Source organism: Colias croceus, chromosome 3 (genome assembly GCF_905220415.1).
Source record: "Colias croceus chromosome 3, ilColCroc2.1".
Classification (NCBI taxonomy): Eukaryota; Metazoa; Arthropoda; class Insecta; order Lepidoptera; family Pieridae; genus Colias; species Colias croceus.
In genome coordinates, this window is record NC_059539.1 from 7,499,955 (window position 1) to 7,518,975 (window position 19,021).

General features: G+C 32.6%; 4 protein-coding genes across 5 annotated transcripts in view; 3 read left to right on the plus strand and 1 right to left on the minus strand.

The window, feature by feature from the left end:
• Positions 1–2,872, minus strand: part of LOC123705869 (LIM/homeobox protein Lhx3) — a 45,485-nt gene extending 42,613 nt beyond the window's left edge. For both annotated transcript variants that reach the window (XM_045654936.1, XM_045654935.1), the window contains exon 1: positions 2,676–2,872. In XM_045654936.1, coding sequence (XP_045510892.1) covers positions 2,676–2,820 — 145 coding nt within the window. In that variant the 5' untranslated portion in view covers positions 2,821–2,872. The remainder of the gene's footprint in view (positions 1–2,675) is intronic.
• Positions 2,873–4,865: 1,993 nt separating this feature from the next.
• On the plus strand, positions 4,866–8,446 carry LOC123706444. Its single transcript, XM_045655719.1, has 3 exons — positions 4,866–6,746; positions 6,910–7,968; positions 8,065–8,446. The coding sequence occupies exons 1-3, from the start codon at positions 4,939–4,941 to the stop codon at positions 8,102–8,104; spliced, it is 2,907 nt and encodes a 968-aa protein (XP_045511675.1). The 5' UTR covers positions 4,866–4,938; the 3' UTR covers positions 8,105–8,446.
• Positions 8,447–8,561: 115 nt separating this feature from the next.
• On the plus strand, positions 8,562–10,676 carry LOC123706445 (cilia- and flagella-associated protein 47-like). Its single transcript, XM_045655720.1, has 2 exons — positions 8,562–10,017; positions 10,106–10,676. Exons 1-2 carry the CDS (start codon positions 8,742–8,744, stop codon positions 10,399–10,401), a joined length of 1,572 nt encoding a protein of 523 aa, XP_045511676.1. The 5' UTR covers positions 8,562–8,741; the 3' UTR covers positions 10,402–10,676.
• Positions 10,677–13,605: 2,929 nt separating this feature from the next.
• On the plus strand, positions 13,606–17,510 carry LOC123705880 (3,4-dihydroxyphenylacetaldehyde synthase-like). The gene is made up of 5 exons (XM_045654960.1): positions 13,606–13,811; positions 15,613–15,733; positions 15,815–15,928; positions 16,028–16,147; positions 16,241–17,510. Exons 1-5 carry the CDS (start codon positions 13,732–13,734, stop codon positions 17,312–17,314), a joined length of 1,509 nt encoding a protein of 502 aa, XP_045510916.1. The 5' UTR covers positions 13,606–13,731; the 3' UTR covers positions 17,315–17,510.
• Positions 17,511–19,021: the final 1,511 nt, after the last annotated feature.

Genomic DNA, 19,021 nt, shown 5'->3' on the forward strand with positions numbered 1-19,021 from the left:
GCCGCTAGCGATTAAACTCTCCCTATAAATCATAACTTCGGATAGGTATGCAATATGATGGGGTTCTAAAACCATAATAATAGTGGTTAAATCTGAATTCAGAAGCAATCTTTATCAGTTCCCCAGTTGGACGTATGTACCTACCCACCTACTACTTATCGATACTTCGTGATTATCTTTCTGTGATATTGTATTTATTTTTAACCGACTTCAAAAAAAAGGAGGAGGTTATCAATTCGGCCGGTATATTTTTTTTTTTTTTTTATGTATGTACACCGATTACTCCGAGGTTTCTGAACCGATTTACGTGATTCTTTTTTTGTTCGATGCGGGATGGTGTCGAATTGGTCCCATAAAAATTTTATTCGGATAGGCCCAGTAGTTTTTATTTTATGAGCATTTTTGTCTGTAGGTATTTGTAAATTTTGCAAGTGCAAGTTTGAAGTCGGTTGTTTTTAACGCAGTTATCACTTGTATTTTATTTATTTTATTTCTTTATTTATATCAGGCAGCATTGCCCATATATTGTTAGTAGTACTTATTCTAGTGTTAGTAAAACTACATATACTTATTTTTAGATTTTAGAGTTATTAGCCATATTGTATAAAAGGGAATGTAATTCTTTAGAAAAGATTTTCGTCTATGTCTATGACATAAAATAACATAACCCAAATATGTACCTACAAAATTAAGCCTTATGTTTAGCACATTTTAATTAAAATGTGGCTCTAAGCTTTATCGCTACATAGTATAAAACAAAGTCGCTTTCTCTGTCCCTTTGTATGCTTAAATCTTTAAAACTACCCAACGGATTTTGATGCGGTTTCTTTTAATAGTGATTCAAGAGAAAGGTTTTAGTATATAATTTATTAGGTTTGAGACCAAGCGGGCGAAGCCGCGGGCAGTAAGCTAGTATAATTATAAAAAATAACTCTAGGTTTGATATATTTTATCAGATAAATCTCCCAAGGTTTTACTCTACGCAACCATGGCAAACATATAGACAAAACATAAAAAGAGAATACAAAAATAATTTAGTTAAGTGCGACAATATCGAAATAATAGCCCGCGTTAAAATCAAAAGGACTCATCGGCGCTCGTGACTAAGTCGGTAAGAGCACTTAACTTGATTACATGCGTTTGAAGGCCTGCTGGGCGCGTAAAAAGTATGTATAAAGTATAAACAAAACTTAATGTTGAGGGATGTGGTATGGCGCGTGGCGTGGGTGGCGTCACCACTTGCAACCAGAACACGCGCCGATAATTTCAACTTACCGTATTGAAACTGGTACACGCTTTGTGCTTGTACTTAATTATAGTGATAGAACGTTTATAACGATGAATTCTATCATTGTACTGCTATGGTAATACATAATATGTAGTTTAAAAATTAACAAGAAAATTTTCACTTGAATATCAAACTTAATCCCTTGTGTCCACCAATAAAAATATATTAATAGTGGAAAAAATAGACATATAATACTTATGTAATATTTTATAGTCAACTTTTACCTGTAATGGACAAATTATGAATAGACATACACGGTAGATAGGTAGATATGTATAAAAATCCCTGTTACATTTTACAACAACAATTCAGTATGACCAAAAAAGCGTAATATTATTGCATAATATTAGGTAATATAGAGTATATATATAGGTGTATTTTTATGACTTTGAGTCTCTCATGATTATAAATTGATTGTTCTCATATTGATTTACAATATCTACCAATGTTAAGACTGATATGTAGTAACTACCTAATATATTAATTAGCTGTTTCTTTGAATTATATAGGCAAATACATAGATTAATAAAACAATAGATAATAAAGTCAATCTCAAGAATAATCATTTTTGAACGTTTTGAATCACTACAAAAACTACACATATCTATTATATCTATCTCATTATATTTATTATATTTTAAATGCATTGTTTTTGTTAAATTGAATTCATTCTAATTAAGTAGGTATAATTAATTACCTGCGATCTAATGAGAACCTAATGCTAACTATTCCAATTCACTCTTCCAAATTTTACAACGCCTCTTTCAGTGTAAAAGCTGTGCAACTTTGGAATGCTTTACCCACTAGTATTCGGAAAGCACAAACGCTGGAGTCTTTTAAAAAATTGGTAAAGGATCATTATTTGCAAAGCTGCTAATCTTCACTGTTATTATTATTTTTTTTTTTCTTTGTTTTGTTTTTGTTTTTATCTGCTTTTATTTTTCTTTTAAATGCACTCCCCTTTATAATTGTGTGTGTGTGTGTTTTGTTTTTATTATCTTTGCCTCAATTTATGTGTGTTTTTTTTTTTTTTGTAATTATTGTTATCTTTTTTCCTTTTAACCTATTACGCTGATATGTTGTCTTCTTTTTTTGTTTCTGTGTACACTATCTTCCCAATTTTGTAATTGTATTAACTTTCTGCTTTTATTTTTTGGTTGCTTGGAAGAAATTGCTGTTAAGCAATAAAGCCGCCAATTGCTTAGTATAATATCCTGATTTTGTCAAACTTTGTGTGTGCAATAAAGAGTATATAAATAAATAAATAAATAAATAAATATAAGTCAGTCAACAAATATTGTAAAAAAATACGAACGACAATAAAAAGCTCTACAACCCATTACTAGGTAGTATTGCTGCTGCATTTCTTGAGAACTAATACGCATACCTTCAAGCGCCTTGTTTCTCGCAAGCAATGCTAGGAGTACATCAGGCTGCGGCGGGTCCAATGGGTGCATAACCTCCAACGACGCAGCCATAGAAGCGATCCGCCGATCTCTTTCTGATTCCACTTCACCGAATCCCGATTCCATGAATTCACAACACTACGTCCTATAATCACAAAGTAAACATTCAACTCCGCGATTCACCATTCCGCAAAGAGGCCTGGCATGTACGGGCTCCCAGTCACAGTCGAAGCACTTAGAAGCAGCAGGCGTCTCGGCGGAGAAAAGCCGAGCCCACGTGGCGGCGCCGCCCACGCCCGCCTCTGCGCCGCTCTCGCCACGCCGCCCTCCCATTGAGAAGTCATTTTTTACCCCCTGTATCTGATAAACCCTCGGGCGAGGGGTACCGCGGGGCTCCCCCGCCCCGAACTAATTTTCCCGAATCGTATGACACACCCCCGGTGCTTACATCCATCTACAATATTAGTACACGTTATCCCGTTCGCGAGGGCATTTCGTTTCTATTCAACTGGCATCGTAGCGTTGTAAAGAAAAAATGTTATAATTGCATAACATAAAGACGATAAGCTTCAAAAATATTACAGGCTTAAGATTACTGGCTTCTCCAGGATGCCATGTTTTTGACAGATCTTATTTTAATGAAAATAATGTTGTTAAGTTCATTACGGAGGCGGATTAGTTCGATTAAAATAAAATCACAGATTTTTAACAATTCCGTATATTTTACCCCATTTTCAATAAAATTATTAGTGCCAAACTGCCAAATATCTACCACATAGGTATTTCCGCTTGCTTATCAGGTTTTTCCTGATTAGAAAGCAAGGGCCAGATGGTTGAATGTTGAATAAAGATATATAGAATTCATTTAAAATGAGTAGATACTAATAAACTAATACCTGACAACACTTTTGGAAATCAAATATAAAATTTAAGACGGGATAGAACAGAAAAGAAAATAAATGTAAAGAAAATGCAGTACTTCATTTTTCATTAACTTTCATGTTTAGGTACGACTCTTCAAAAATAGTTAAATTTCTTTCTACTCCTATTTTTTGTAAGTACCTATGTACCTATGTATGAAGCCTCAAAATGTCTTATGTGATTATAGAAGTTTACAATTTCCTTGTGATAAAATATTTTTAGATAATTAATTACACGCAATGTCAACTTATTGTTTAGCACTACTAGTAGGAACCGTGAAATTATCAGTGTTATTTTAAAATATTTCATAACCTCCTATAACAATAAAGACTTTCTCTATTTTAAAACGTCAAACAAATAATCAATTTAATAATACAGACAACAGTATATTGTACCTTATTAAAATAGTTTTCCTTAAGCTAGCAGGAAAATACACATCGCCGATACTAGGTACCTATAGCCACGTTCTGATACTCTCTTTATTCAGCAATTGTGTGGCAATAGATACATCAGAAAACGATTGTAATAGGTTATAGTAGACATCTTGGTAGACATAAAACAAACCTTCACAATCATTATAATTATCTCGCATTAAAAATATATTACCATGACTTTTCCTGTAAATGTCGTTTTTATGATGTCTATCTACGTGTCAATAACTTTTATTACTATTTGTATTTTTAATAAGATTTGTGAAGATATTTTTAACAAGATTTTGTAGTAAAATATGCACAGCTGTAACTTTTATAATTTAGATAATGTATTTAAAAGATTTAAGGTAGTAGAATTTCCAATATCATTTGTAGGGCTGTCCACATCGCAAGTGTTGGACGTCGAAAATGATTTAACTACTTGCGCCTTTCTGAAGACTTTATATGAAGGGAAGCTCTTGGTCTGTATACAATTTATTCAATACCTACATTTATTTGACTACACTTTACTAATAAATAATAAGTACCTATTGATTGTCCACAGAAATTTGACGAAGCCCGTGAAATATCAGCGTCTCATAGAGCTTTTACCATAATTTCTAATGATGATCATTCTATAGAAATAACTTTTACACCAAAAACCGAATGTATATCCAAAGCAAAAAGAAGTAGAGAATTCGACAACAGATTTGTTTTTGACCTACGATTAATTAAAGTAGATGGAAGCCGCTGCTGTTATAATGAATTGCATTCAGAAATCGGCAGATACTATATTAGTGGTCAATTTGAATTTTGCAAAATAAGTCATACACCTGAAACAGTTAATTTTGGAGATGTGGTGATCAACACACGAACAACTAAAACTATAAGAATTTGGAATGAGTCTAATCAAATGTCTGCCAGGATGATGTACAAAAGAGTAACAGGTTTTGAAGTAACCCCACAAAGTTTTAGTATTCCACCGAATTCTTCTAGGAAAATAACAGTTTCAATAAAGCCTACTTGCCTCAAATTGAGCAACAAAATTACTTTTGAAATTAGAAACCCCCATGACAAGTATGAGAAACCATTACACGATGAAGAGGAAACCGATACAAATTTTATAGAATATACAGTAAAATTCAAATTAAATGTCATTTACCAAAAAATAACAATAAAGACAAAGTTAGAATCGCTTCATAAATTGCACGATGTTAACCCAGCTTACACGTATACAGGTGCTGAATTAGAACAGCATTTACAACGTAAAAATGTTGCTTTTAAACATTTACAAATATCAAAGTCATCCTATGCTAAAAAACCAATTTATGAAAAATTTACTACGGGAAAAGAAAGATGCTATTCATATACTTCAACGAAACCGATTCCTAATGACGGAAATTTCTGTAAACAAACTAAGGAAGATATTCTTCCATATGATTTATTCGGCATCGTCTTCTCGCCTTTTTGTATTAATTTTGGCAGAGTTGGATTACTTACTTATGGAGAACACGATTTAATTGTTCAAAATAAAACGAAGCATGAATTCTGTATCGATTTTTTAAAAGACAGCTGTGTCCTCTATGGACACGAACGAAAGAGATCTTTAAAAATAAAACTCCGTCCGCATAATGATAAAGTAATAACGATCCATTGCTTAGGATCTTTTGAAGGAAACCTTAACGGAACGTTTGATTATATAATTAGTCAGAAATACTACAGAAAACACCCTTACAGTCTCCAAGTGGGAAACCCTGGTCTTATGATCTATGATAAATGTATAAAATTTGGGATGGTAACCGCTGAAAGCTTTGTAACGTCGGTACCAATTAAAATATACAATCATTATAATACTCCTGTTAATTTTAAATGGAATGAATTTCATTCAGATACCCCATTCGAAATATCACCTACGTCTGGAACAATACCTGAACATTCCTGTAAGATTTGTGATGTAACATATGTGTGTAAAGCCACAAAAACTAAAAGTCACGAAGTGGATCTTGTATCGGAAGGGAATTACACAAAAATAATACCGGTGGAGCTAAATGTTATCACAAGAAAACTGACAATAAAGTTTTTACAATTAGCCGTAGTTTTCAAAGACATTGCTTTAAACGTAGAGACAACAGAGATGGTTAAACTCGAGAATTCATCTCGAGAGATTGCCTTATTTCATGTAGTAGAGCCATTAATACCCGGTTTAAAAATAGAACCCATGTGTGGCATCATCCGCCCTAAAATGTTACTAAACTTTAAAATTACAGTAAAAATACCTTGCATTTTAGAGTTTTCATTCGATATATATGTTAAAATAAATAACAAAGAGAATGTTATTCTACCAGTGAGTGGTAATGTTGTTGAACCGAAAATCTTAATTCATCCAAAAAATATATTTATGTCCAGGGTTCCGTGCGATATGATCACATATGTTCCCGTTACGTTTCAAAATTTAAGCACATTACTTACATTTATAGAAATACTAGATACCGGCGATGAAAATATATTTAATGTGTATACGGCAATAGGAAATGAAAAAAAGAGACTATTTGAATTTTCAATTGAAGGAGGACAGACGAAAATTGTTTTTATTAAAATATGTGATGTTTTTCGACGAGAATATGAAATGTATATACCGTTCAAAATAAATGGAATACTAGGTCCACCCTGCGAAGATACTTCGTCAACAGAACTTCGTTATTACATCGGTGATCATGAAAAGTACGTATTTTTTCAAAGAGCACAGATTTCAAATACCCCTTTGTTTTATAACATCTTTTTTTATAATGATAAGAAAATAAGAAGAAGGTTTTATGTATTATTTTTTTTTGCAGACATGTATAAAATAAAGATGAATAACTTACTACGAAATTTCTTTCCACAGATATTATGAAAATAATTCGAAGGTAAAATTGAAACCAGTTAACAAAGACATAAGTTACTGCAGATTGACTGGTGTTATTACTGTGCCATGGATTAATTTTTCAGTAGATAAATTTGAACTTAATTGTGGTACAAATAAAAACGCAAGCTTAGACTTTACAATGACCAACGTGTCTAAGTACAATTTATATGTTACTATCTTAACATCGAAGTTGTCTCCAAATTTTACACTAGATTTACATACAGCTGACAACCAGTCAATAATTAACGAAACCCATATAAAATTCGAATTGGATCGAGGAATGATAGCAAATTTTACATTAAGCTTTCACCCAAAATGCCATGGAAGATTTGTATCTGTAGCATTGCTATATCTGGATAAGCAAATGACGATACCGTACTATAATTTAACTTTTATTGGAAAAAAACAGACACCTGATATGGTTCCAAGCACTCACAGAATTATTTTTCCTCCGTGCCACCCTAGCGAAGTTATATCTCGAAATATAACCCTTCGAATAGAATCAAACTCAAATATCGAAGACTTTTCCTGTTGTTCTAAAGAAGAACCAAATATTATAGTAAAACTGATAGATTCCAACAATATACAAGAAAACGATAAGTATTACACCGTTGTTTCCGTGAAAATTACAGCAAGCTGTAAAGTATCTTATGCAAGAAATATGACACTTAACTTTAGCCATATCAGTGGTTCATGTTGTGATGTTGAAGTCAGTTTTTGTTTTACATATTGTCCTTTGACATTACATACAAACAATTTTGTTAAACCGAATGAAAATCCTTATCCCTTTTATCCACTTGATACACAAACTGAACTTTATGGATACATGGAGGCGTGTACAAATTTTCTTGAGAAATGGATGTATCAACAAGGATTCAGAAGAGATTTATATCCCATAATTCCGGATACATTTCACGCTATTTCTTCAGCCTTATCATCTCAAGGTGGAGGTACAAAAACTAAGGGAATAAATGTGTCCTATCTAAATTTTGTCAAAAGAATCGCAGGACCATTGATGAAACACGTTCGGAAAATTACGTAAGTGTTCAAACTAATCAAAACTTATTAACTAATTAATAATGACTCATTGTAATAGATTCTTCTTCTTATTCTTATTATTAATTTTAAAAATAGTTCATCAGCCGCATCCCCGTCTTGGTACTGCGGTATATGAGCAATGAGTATACAACTGGCCTGATTACCGCTAAACACTAACTAAAAAAATGTCTGATAGGACTATCTGTAAAGAAGATGCAGCAAAATGCTCCCAAGAGAGTTGGTGGCATAAATTATACACTCATAAACACTAGAAATAGACTGACTTTTATTATTTTAAGTTTGATTTTCTTATTGACAATACATAATAACGAATTATAAATTCCTCCATTCCTCCATTCTTTGTGTTTCCATTTGTACGGACTACGTAGGTACTTGCAATCAATTATTATTCGAACAATTGATCCAATATTACAATTCCCACAATATGTAGGTAATTAAATCGTTTTAAACTCTAATTTCGTATTTTCAGTGTAACTGGTGTCGATGAAAACTTTAAAAATATAAAGGAAATTCACGACACTTATCGTGAAATAATAAGTTTACTAAGATGCCGGGGTGCGAATTTATGGGTTTTACAAGCCAAATTTTTATTGAGTTACGAACAATTCATAATTTACTCTGAAAATGTTACGGCAAAATGCAATGCTGATATCATTCTAACGCAGGAGTTAATATCAGATGTTACTCTATTCAATAGACTAAACAAACAGAGCTGGATTGATTTTATTTTACAAAGTTATAAAGTTTTTGTAATGGATAGCTGTTTTTTCGATTGTGTTTGCGTTAGTTCGCAACCACGAGATGTCGTAAAAGTTATTATTGATTGGTTTAATGAAAATATTTCACACCAACATGCTACTTTGCGAGGAAAAGATAAACCAGTAAAAACCATAACAAACATAACTACTGATCTTTCGGACGGTGTTGCATTTATATCAGTTATTTTGACATTCTGTCCATTCATGGCTAATCATTTTACACTGTTTTGTGAGATAAATAATGCCGATTCTAATAGTTGCATTATTAATAACGCATGTCTTGTTATTGAAGCCTTGAACCTTCTGAGACTTTATTTTCCAATAAGTACTAAAGATTTCTTACAGCCCAATTATTTACTCATGTTATTTTTGTCAATTCACTTATATGTTACGTTACCCATGTTCACGCCTAGAGATACTGTAAAATTTTATCCCCCTCTTCACAGAAGCTCTACTCGACAAGTTGCTATAAATCCCTCAAGTCAGGAATCATTAATTTTCAATCATATTATCCTTCAGAATACAAAGAATAATTTTACCGTTGAAAAGGCATCTCCACCTGATAATGGTAAAAAAATGTTTCTCAGCGTGAAATATAATGCTAATTTTACGGAAAAAGAAACAGCTATTCTTCTTGTGCATGGCTATAATAAAACAAGAATATTTGACACTTACATAGTATTTATACTACATGGCTACATAGGTTTATTGAACCCAATTAGGAAGTGTAAAGTCACAGGTCCCTTGTATCGGCCGAACAGAGTAGATGTTCTGGTAGCTTCACCTTTTGCCGTAACGGCAACGTTTAAACTATATCTAACTGATATTGAACCTACAATTCCAATTGAGTACAAGGAGGAAGTCAAACCAAGGTTCTTTATACGACGCCTAAATCTTATAGACAAAGAGATTTCTCTCACAGGAATGCCTAAAGAGAGTGGACAGGAAGTGCAAGAACATAAATTGTATTTTCAAATTATATGTTTAAGTACTCAACTTGGCAACTCGTGGGTTTGGTTTAAAAGTGAAATTGGCGAATTTTATATTAAAATAACCACTCAAGCACGGTGGGATTTAGCAATTGACACCTTACAAGCTAAAGTAAGAACCTGGCCCATGGACCCATGCAGCTGTGGCGAGGCCTGTGAATGTTATAGAACAACAGTTTTAACGATCCCACATAAAAATGAATTAATGCTAAAATCACTACGTTATTCATTACTCGAACACGCCTCGGAAACTATGATGCAAGTTTATGACCAACTAATAGGTGTGTATTTAAAAGTCTGTTTATTATAGTATAATGTCGTTTGTAGGTACTATATTATGCACATTGTTTACAAGTATTTTTTTTCCAGAGACGGCTACTGGTAAAATAATTTTGAGTATGTTACTTAGTGAAGGCGGAACAAATATATCAGATGTGCAACACATATTACGCAGTGAAAGCTCATATAGAATCACATCCCGCGCTCTGTTACCGCGTTTGGATCGTGTCACTTTATTGCAACACACAAACGCTATCCTCATACTACCAATAACAATTCCAGCCCAAGATAAGTCGGAAAAATACTCAGTTACTCTTACTTCCGACTGCGGTATGGACATCCGCACATACAGAATACTTTTCATTGAGTCGTCACCAAGTGAATAATTGTTTTTATATAAAGCGTAGATAACATTCACAGAAAAATTCAAGCTATGTATAAACAATAGTGCGTATCTCCATTGTTTGCATTATACCTTCTATGTGTATTGCGTGTTTAATTTTTATATCTACTTATACCTAGCTATGAAGTTATTAAAAATTAAAACGAGCAGACATGGACCTAGGTAACGGAAGAGATTACTGAGGTTTTCACTATACATATAATATCGATACTCATACTGATATCACAGTATTACAATATTATTTCCTATTGATATCCTGCTAATTAAGATTCTTAATTGTTAAATTTAAAATTCATATTATGTTGATGAAGTAGCAAAGTTCAACATTTAATTTGAAATTCGAATAGTACCTACATATTATAGATATTGATTTTGTTTAAATTAATAATAATTCTAGTTACGATGGTGAAAGTAACTCAAAATTTTCAACAAATTCTGTAAACTGACCTTCAATGTACCTATATTGAATATTTTCGTATCTGGGTATCGGTAAAGGCAGTTAATAAAATAAATTACAGATATACAGTTGCATAATAATGCACTAGTTATTATTAGGAAATAACGTTCTTTTATAAATATTATGTACCTAGTAATTGTACTACGATTGATTTTTTTTTTAATATCCGTGTTCTTATAAAAAATGAATTTGTTTGTCGACTAACAATCTAATTCGATGACGAAAACAGCATAATATATACTAGCGTAAATAATTCGTATTATTGCTATTAGATTTTACTCTTGAAAATACATTTTTGACCTTGATAAAGCAGTTTTATTTTTGCACGATTAATAACATATTTTTACTCAAAAACAACTTCCTGACGATTTGAAAAAAGTATAAGCACGACAAATTCTACTTATATAAATATATTGCTTACAGATAGTTAGCTAAAGTGACTACCTGTTAAAATGGCTAGAATAACAAGCCATGTAGAGCATAGATAGAGCCCTGTAGAGACTAGAGATAGATAAAGATTTTTCTTTTTACTTCTATTTTACGTTTAGTTTTAGCAAAAAAACTATGAACTCACTAATCCTGCGGTGGGATCTTATACTAGACAGCCTAAAACTTATTAAATACAAAATACATGTTATTTAATCCTTAAAATAGTTAACTACGTAATATATTATGTTACGTACTTTGTAATATCATCAACAGACAGAACTGTAGCATAGGATATAATTAAACCGACGCGACGTTCCCTAAAACGTTTCCAAAAATGAGATACCGTCCTATTATTATCAGAAGGTTCTCAATTCAGCATCATAAATCTCTATTTTTACATAATGAATATCTATACTTATACTATAAACTAGCTTCCACCCGCGACTCCGTCCGCGCGTCCGCGCGGATGTCGGTCTTCGCGTGGATGGTTATTTCTCCATTTTGAGTATCTCTGTCAATAACATCATATATCATATAAATATCTATTGGACCCAATTCCCAAATACGGCTAGGCCTATAATAATACGCAACGTGTGTTCGCGGTTCTACGGACCAACGTCTATGGATAAAACTGAAAAATTAAGATTAATTTTTTTCTACGTATTTTTCCAGGATAAAAAATATCCTATTTTACGCCCAGGATAATAAGGTATAATTATACCAAGTTTCATCGAAATCGAACCGCTAGTTTTCACGTGATGCCTTCACATACAGACAGACAGACAGACAGACAGACAGACAGACAAAAATTTTTTTAATCACATATTTGGGTTTGGTATCGATCCAGTAACACCCCCTGCTATTTATTTTTTCAATATTTTCAATGTACAGAATTGACCCTTCTACAGATTTATTATATGTATAGATGCGAAAGTAACTCTGTCTGTCTGTCTGTTACTCAATCACGCCTTAACTACTGAACCAATTTGCATGAAATATAGTATAGAGATATTTTGAAACCCGAGAAAGGACATAGGATAGGTTTTATCCCGGGAATCCTACGGGAACGGGGTTTTCTTTGAAAACGCGGGCGAAGCCGCGGGCTGAAAGCTAGTATAACATAAATCATAATAATTGTTTTACATATCTTTTACGTCTCTACTTTTCTTATGATTGGAAGCCAAAAATACCTACACTGTTTAATCTCACGATATACGATAAGGAAGCATTCTTTGTCGCGTTGCAAATATTGTATAGGAAATGAATAGAGGGGTTACTGGTACGGTACCGCGCCACCTGTCGCCTTGACAAAACAATTTATTACGCTTCACCGAGCTGTACTTTTCATATCATTTATTTGATAATACTAGGTTCTGGGAGCACGAAATCTATTATAGGTAATATATTTTGTTCTTAATTAATTATAATGAGTTATCTAGAAATCAAATAAAAATCAGGAAATTAATGTTAAGAAAAAATATGCTGTAACATTAAGCATATTTTCATCAGCTACCCGTTTCAGGATTTGGAGCATAGCATGTTGAAGAGAAAGTAAAATTACCAGAAACAATTTCTTTTATATTTTGTTGCGTTTTTATCAAGTATTCAATAATTTAAACAAATCGAACGTTGTTTACGATATTTCGCCAGCCTACATCGCTGCATCGCCAATTAAACAATACTTTCTCCACTACCTAAACTTCCAAAACCCTAAATGCATGAGGCTTCTGTCAATAGCATGGTGTTTTTGGCACAACTACAATAGTAATTTTGAACGAACTGTTTAAGTAGTAACATATTCACTTTGTATTGAGTTTGAAAAAGTCCCACCTTACTACAACTGCATTGCAACGTGCAATTTAGGCTGAATCTGAATAATTGCAATTTCAATTTCCCGGCCGACTAGAGCCCTTCTGGCCTCCTCCACTCAAGCGACAACCCAAGCCGAGGTTCGACATCCCCGTCAAGGGGGGACGCCCTTGCGCATGTCGCATATTGAGAGACACCACACAAAAAAAATCTATTCAATTTACACCAAATTAAATTGCCATCTAGAAGGAAAGAATTCCAAATTATTTTTTATGATATGTATCTATCAAAAAATTAATATTGTAAAAACAAAATAATCTGCCATCAGATTAATTTAACATTATGAATACATAAGTATTATATTTCTATATTTTTGCGTTTAACAAAAAAAGATGTCTACACATTGACGTCGACGCTGGTGCTCACGTAGAAACGCTTCGGTCTGTCTACAACGCCAGTGGTAGAAAGCTGGGCGGTGAGTATAAATCTGCATCTCGTGGAGAATCACGACCATTGTCTCGTTATCCGTCCCATCGGCCTCAAGTGCCCCCTACTTATATGACCTACAATAAATTCTCTTATTTGCCTGTTTGACGTTCTGTGTAACAGTGCAGTGCAATGGATTCCCAGCAGTTTCGGGAGTTTGGAAAAGCTGCTATAGATTTTGTAGCTGACTTTTATGATAACATTCGTGACAGGTGAGTTGTTTTTCTTGTAATAAATAGTTATAAACATTATTTCTTTTGTAATCTAGCAAATATCAATTATAAAAATAATAATTATAAACAGAACTTAATAACAGTAGCTGGTACATAATATGATAAATATGATGGTACAACATGATGGTACAATTTTCTTACTTGACAACACAACATGGAACATTTTTCTGAAAATAAACCAACTCCAAAAATTTAAATTTGTTCTAATGATATCACTTCCTCTATCTTCAATTTATTTCCGCCTTTTAGTTTTTCATCATATTAAACTCATCATCAAACCTATACTATAATATTTATATTGTTACGAAATAATAACTAAAGTTTTATAAATATCGATAGTTTGATAATTTTGGAAACATTAAAAAAAGCGTTGTAAATACCACGAATACTGAAATTCGCTCAAAAACCGATACCTGCAAAATATAAAAAGTAATACTTTCATAATAAACTAACTCATAAAAATATATGTATCTATACATATTATAATAATACTAGTTGACCTGGCAAACGTTGTCCTGCCTTACTATTCTCACGTAGGGATATGAAAAATAGATGTTGGCCGATTTTCAGATCTACCCAATCGGCACACATAATTTCATAAGAATCAGTCCAACCGTTTCGGAGTAATGTAACTTACATTGTGATACGAGAATTTATTGAAGTGAAACTTCTTTATCGGGATTGGAAAAAAATTTTGTCTAACATTTTTCCGTTACGCGCCATATTTTTCTTATCCCTACCACGCGTGATTCGACGTATTTCTGTAAAGTTGCGTATAGTCAATTATTTTTTGAAAAATAAAGTCATAAAGAAGTTTCACTTCTTGCGTGTGTACAGTGTACACTAGTACACGCACACATTTTTTTAATATAGAGATAGAGTGGTTTAAGTCGCTTAACGCTTTAGATGACTCTATCTACTATTACCAGCTTCTGAAAAATTATCATATATAACTATTTAATATATTATATTTTTTTAACTATAAAATATGTAGTAGGTTCTTAATTCTTATTCACTTACTTCTTATAATATCCATAGAATAATATCTAATATCCTAATTGTGGTCGCCCAGTTGCAGTGGTCGAATTTGATAGTAGGTACATAATATTTGGTAGGTATGAGTAAATTTTTTTCTATTGGAATGATGTATGTTTTCCATTATTTATAAAAATACGTAAGTAATTAGCATTCTGCACCACTTTCCTATACAAACGATAAGTGAGCCAAATTTCTTACTCAATTTAATAGAGTATGAAATTTGGCTCATTTATCGTATACGGTATAATAGAGTATATTACTAAATAATATTATATAATATAATTCTATTACAAAAATAACAATCGTTTTTATCACAATACACTAGAGATATAATACCTAAGTACACCAACACATGCAATGTCATTGCAACATGCGATGGATTTTTACTGGACCTATTCTTATAACCTCTGGGATGCGGTCATTACATGAACCAAGTATTCCATCAATTAAAATATAATTGTTATACTGATTACACAATACAATTGTGAACATAGCATATAATAAAAGGCAATTTTTTCCTTCGATCTCTATTGTTTGTTTTATGCAAAATAATTATTAAGTATTAGCTACTGTTGTTAATTATTTACCTAAAGTGTGTCATGATTACCAACATGATGATTAATTTTCTTGAAAATATTGCAATGGCAAAATAAACAAAAGGTATTCCTGTATTGTTGTAGATATCTATATTTAGAAATATATAAACTTTATGATAATTTACACTATTATTAATAATTTATAGGGATGTTCTACCATCGGTGGAACCAGGACATTTACTAAAAAAGTTGCCAGAAAATGCGCCTGAGCAACCTGAAGATTGGCAAACCGTTTTTAAAGATTTCACCAACACTGTAGTGCCAGGGGTAAGAAAAATATTTATTAAAATTTATTAATATAGCACATTCTAACGACGTTGTTACATAAAAAAGTTTGTTTATTTTTAGACCACGTTATGGCATTCACCGCAGTTCCATGGATTTTATCCTACTGGTACTTCATTTCCTAGCATCATTGGCGGACTACTAAGTGATGGCCTTGGAGTCGTGGGATTAACCTGGGTATGTAAAAATGCATTTCAATTATAACTAATAAGATTTTAATTTCTACTTAAAAATAAGAGCTATTATATAAAACTATTGTATACTTTTGCGTCACAGATGGCGAGTCCTGCTTGCACAGAATTAGAAGTGGTAACTATGAACTGGCTTGGAAAACTATTCGGTTTGCCGGAAGAATTTTTGAACTGCTCTTCAGGTCCAGGAGGCGGTGTAATTCAGGTAAAATATTAAGTTAAACCCTTGTGCAATTTTTTGGTACCGCGTATTGTGTTTTTAATATCTATAACCTCTACTAAACGCAATATATTTCAGGGCTCTGCAAGTGAAGCTACCATTGTGTGTCTATTGGCTGCAAAGGATAAAATGACCCGACGACTCAAGAAACTGAATCCGGAAATAGATGAAGAGCTCACTAAAATTAAGTTTGTCGCTTATACGTCCGATCAATGCAATTCATCGGTTGAAAAGGCTGGGGTTCTTGGATCGATGAAAATGCGGCTTTTGAAAGCTGATGCCTCTGGAAGGTTGCGTGGGGAAACACTCAAAAAAGCATTCGAAGAAGACAAAGCTAAGGGTCTCATACCGTGTTATGTTGTTGCAAATTTAGGAACAACTGGCACATGTGCTTTTGATCCTCTATACGAGCTCGGTCCTGTATGTCAAGAAGAAAACGTTTGGTTACATGTTGATGCAGCATATGCTGGTGCAGCTTTTATTTGCCCAGAGTATAGAGATTTAATGAAGGGTGTAGAATACGCTGACTCTTTTGATGTAAATGCTCATAAATGGCTGTTGGTTAACTTTGATTGTTCAGCGTTATGGGTAAAAGATTCGTACGATCTTATTAATGCATTTGATGTACAAAGAATTTACTTAGACGACGTTAAAGCGAAAGTAAAAATCCCAGACTATCGTCACTGGCAGATGCAATTGGGCCGCCGCTTCAGAGCTTTAAAGCTGTGGATGGTCTTAAAAATTTATGGTGCTGAAGGTTTACGGGCCCATATTAGAAATCAGATTAGTCTAGCACAACATTTTGCTAAATTAGTTCGAGCTGATGATAGGTTTATTGTTGAACCTGAACCAGCTATGGGCTTGGTGTGCTTTAGGCTCGTGGAAGGCGATATTTTAACCAAGAAATTATTAGACAATTTAATACAAAAGAAACAAATATTTATGGTTGCTGCTTCGTACAAGAATCGATTCATCATACGTTTAGTTATTTGTTCTCAGTTCACGAATAAAGATGACATAGAAGTGAGCTGGAAACTAATAAAAGATGAAACTGATAAACTAATTCCTAATGATAAAGTACACAGTAAATCACAGTCTATTTCATCTATAAATCACATTCAAAATATCAGTATTTGTGAAAAGTCTAAATAAGTTTATTATATATGAAAGTGTGCTTAGCTTAGGTATATGGAAGCAACAATATCTGCTTACTGTAAATAAAAATTATCCCTAGTAATTATATAAGGTTTTTTTTAGCTTATTTGAAAAGGTTTGAGTAGATACTTTTTGTACTGAATATGATAATAATTAATTTAAAGAAAAAATAAATAAAACATAAACGTGTTAACTTTTTTATTTCATTTCATCATTTTTATAGAAAAATACATCCCGTCTTGTATGACTTCAATAATGTTATTTTAGTATCTAAGTGATATATTTATTATTTTAATTATATACAACTACACTTGCTCTTCATACAGAGGCCGTAAGAATATCCTTTATCTAAGCAATGCTCCTGACAGACCTGATCTTCTATAGGTTCCTCTTCATTATATTCACATGACACAAAGGTTGGATAGGTGTTAACTGAAAATGAACATTAAAAAAATTACAATTAATTTAAGTAGTTTATTTATTTATTTTTATTGTGCTGCCAACATAATATATATTAAAAGGTACATTAAACTTATACTAATACAATATACAACACAGAAGGCTTCCTTATTAGGTAATAACTACTTGTTATATCTCTTCAAATTGGTGAAACAATAGCAGTGCATTCAAATGCTTATAATAAATATTATTTATAGAGGCAGAGTAAGCAAAATAATTTTAGTTTTTGTATCACTATAGCTTTCAAACTTAGATTACACTTTCAAATAACTGCCACTCCATTTACGTTAAAATGACTTTAAAATGTTTTTAAAATGACCGCCTCCTTGGTGCAGTGGTTGACGCGTGAGTACAGCACCGAAGCGTCCTGGGTTCGATTCCCGGTGGAGACGAAGAAAAAAAAATGTCTCGGTCTGGTAGGACACAGAAGGCTGATCACCTCCTTGTTCCTAAAGAAAATCGATCAGTGAAACAGATGTATAATGCATCTGCCCCTTACCCCACTAGGGGACAAGGGACTTCACTTTTCACTTTTTCGTGTACGTTAAAGTTTCGATGCAAATATAAGATTTAATATGTATGTATTTCTTACGCAATTTTTAGTAAAGGTTGCATAAAATGAATACGTACCACTTTCTTGAGAAGGGTCTTTCACTTTTGGTGAAATTTCGTCCTGTTTTTCGAAGACTGGCTCCGTTTTAATTACACTGCTATCTCTTGGAAATGCATTTACATCATGTACCAATAAAAAGGCGATGCCAAAAAACAAAATACTAATTCCTTTTAAATGCATCTTGGTAAGATTTTTTTAAACTTTCACAAAACGTCCTATAATCTGTGCGCACCAACACGGAATGAATTATTGAAGATACGCTAATACAAGACAAAAGCAGTACAAATATTGCTACTTATACGTGCCTATACGCAATCCTTGGTAATTAATGACGAATACCAATGAGTCTGCGCATATTTAAGGTCAAACTGGTAACAGGGTTTAACTGTAGATTTACACGAAACTGTGAGTCACATATGATTAAGTAGGTAATAAGACTAATGGCTAATGATTGTAATTTGTAATGTTATCTATTGTAAACAAATATTAATTGACACATTGTTTTTCTTGCTAATTAAATAAATTGGATTTTTTTTTTTTATATTCTATCACGGAATTAAAATTTATGTATTTATATTTATGTATATAAAATAGGTAATACCTTTTATAATATATTTACTTAAATAATAAAG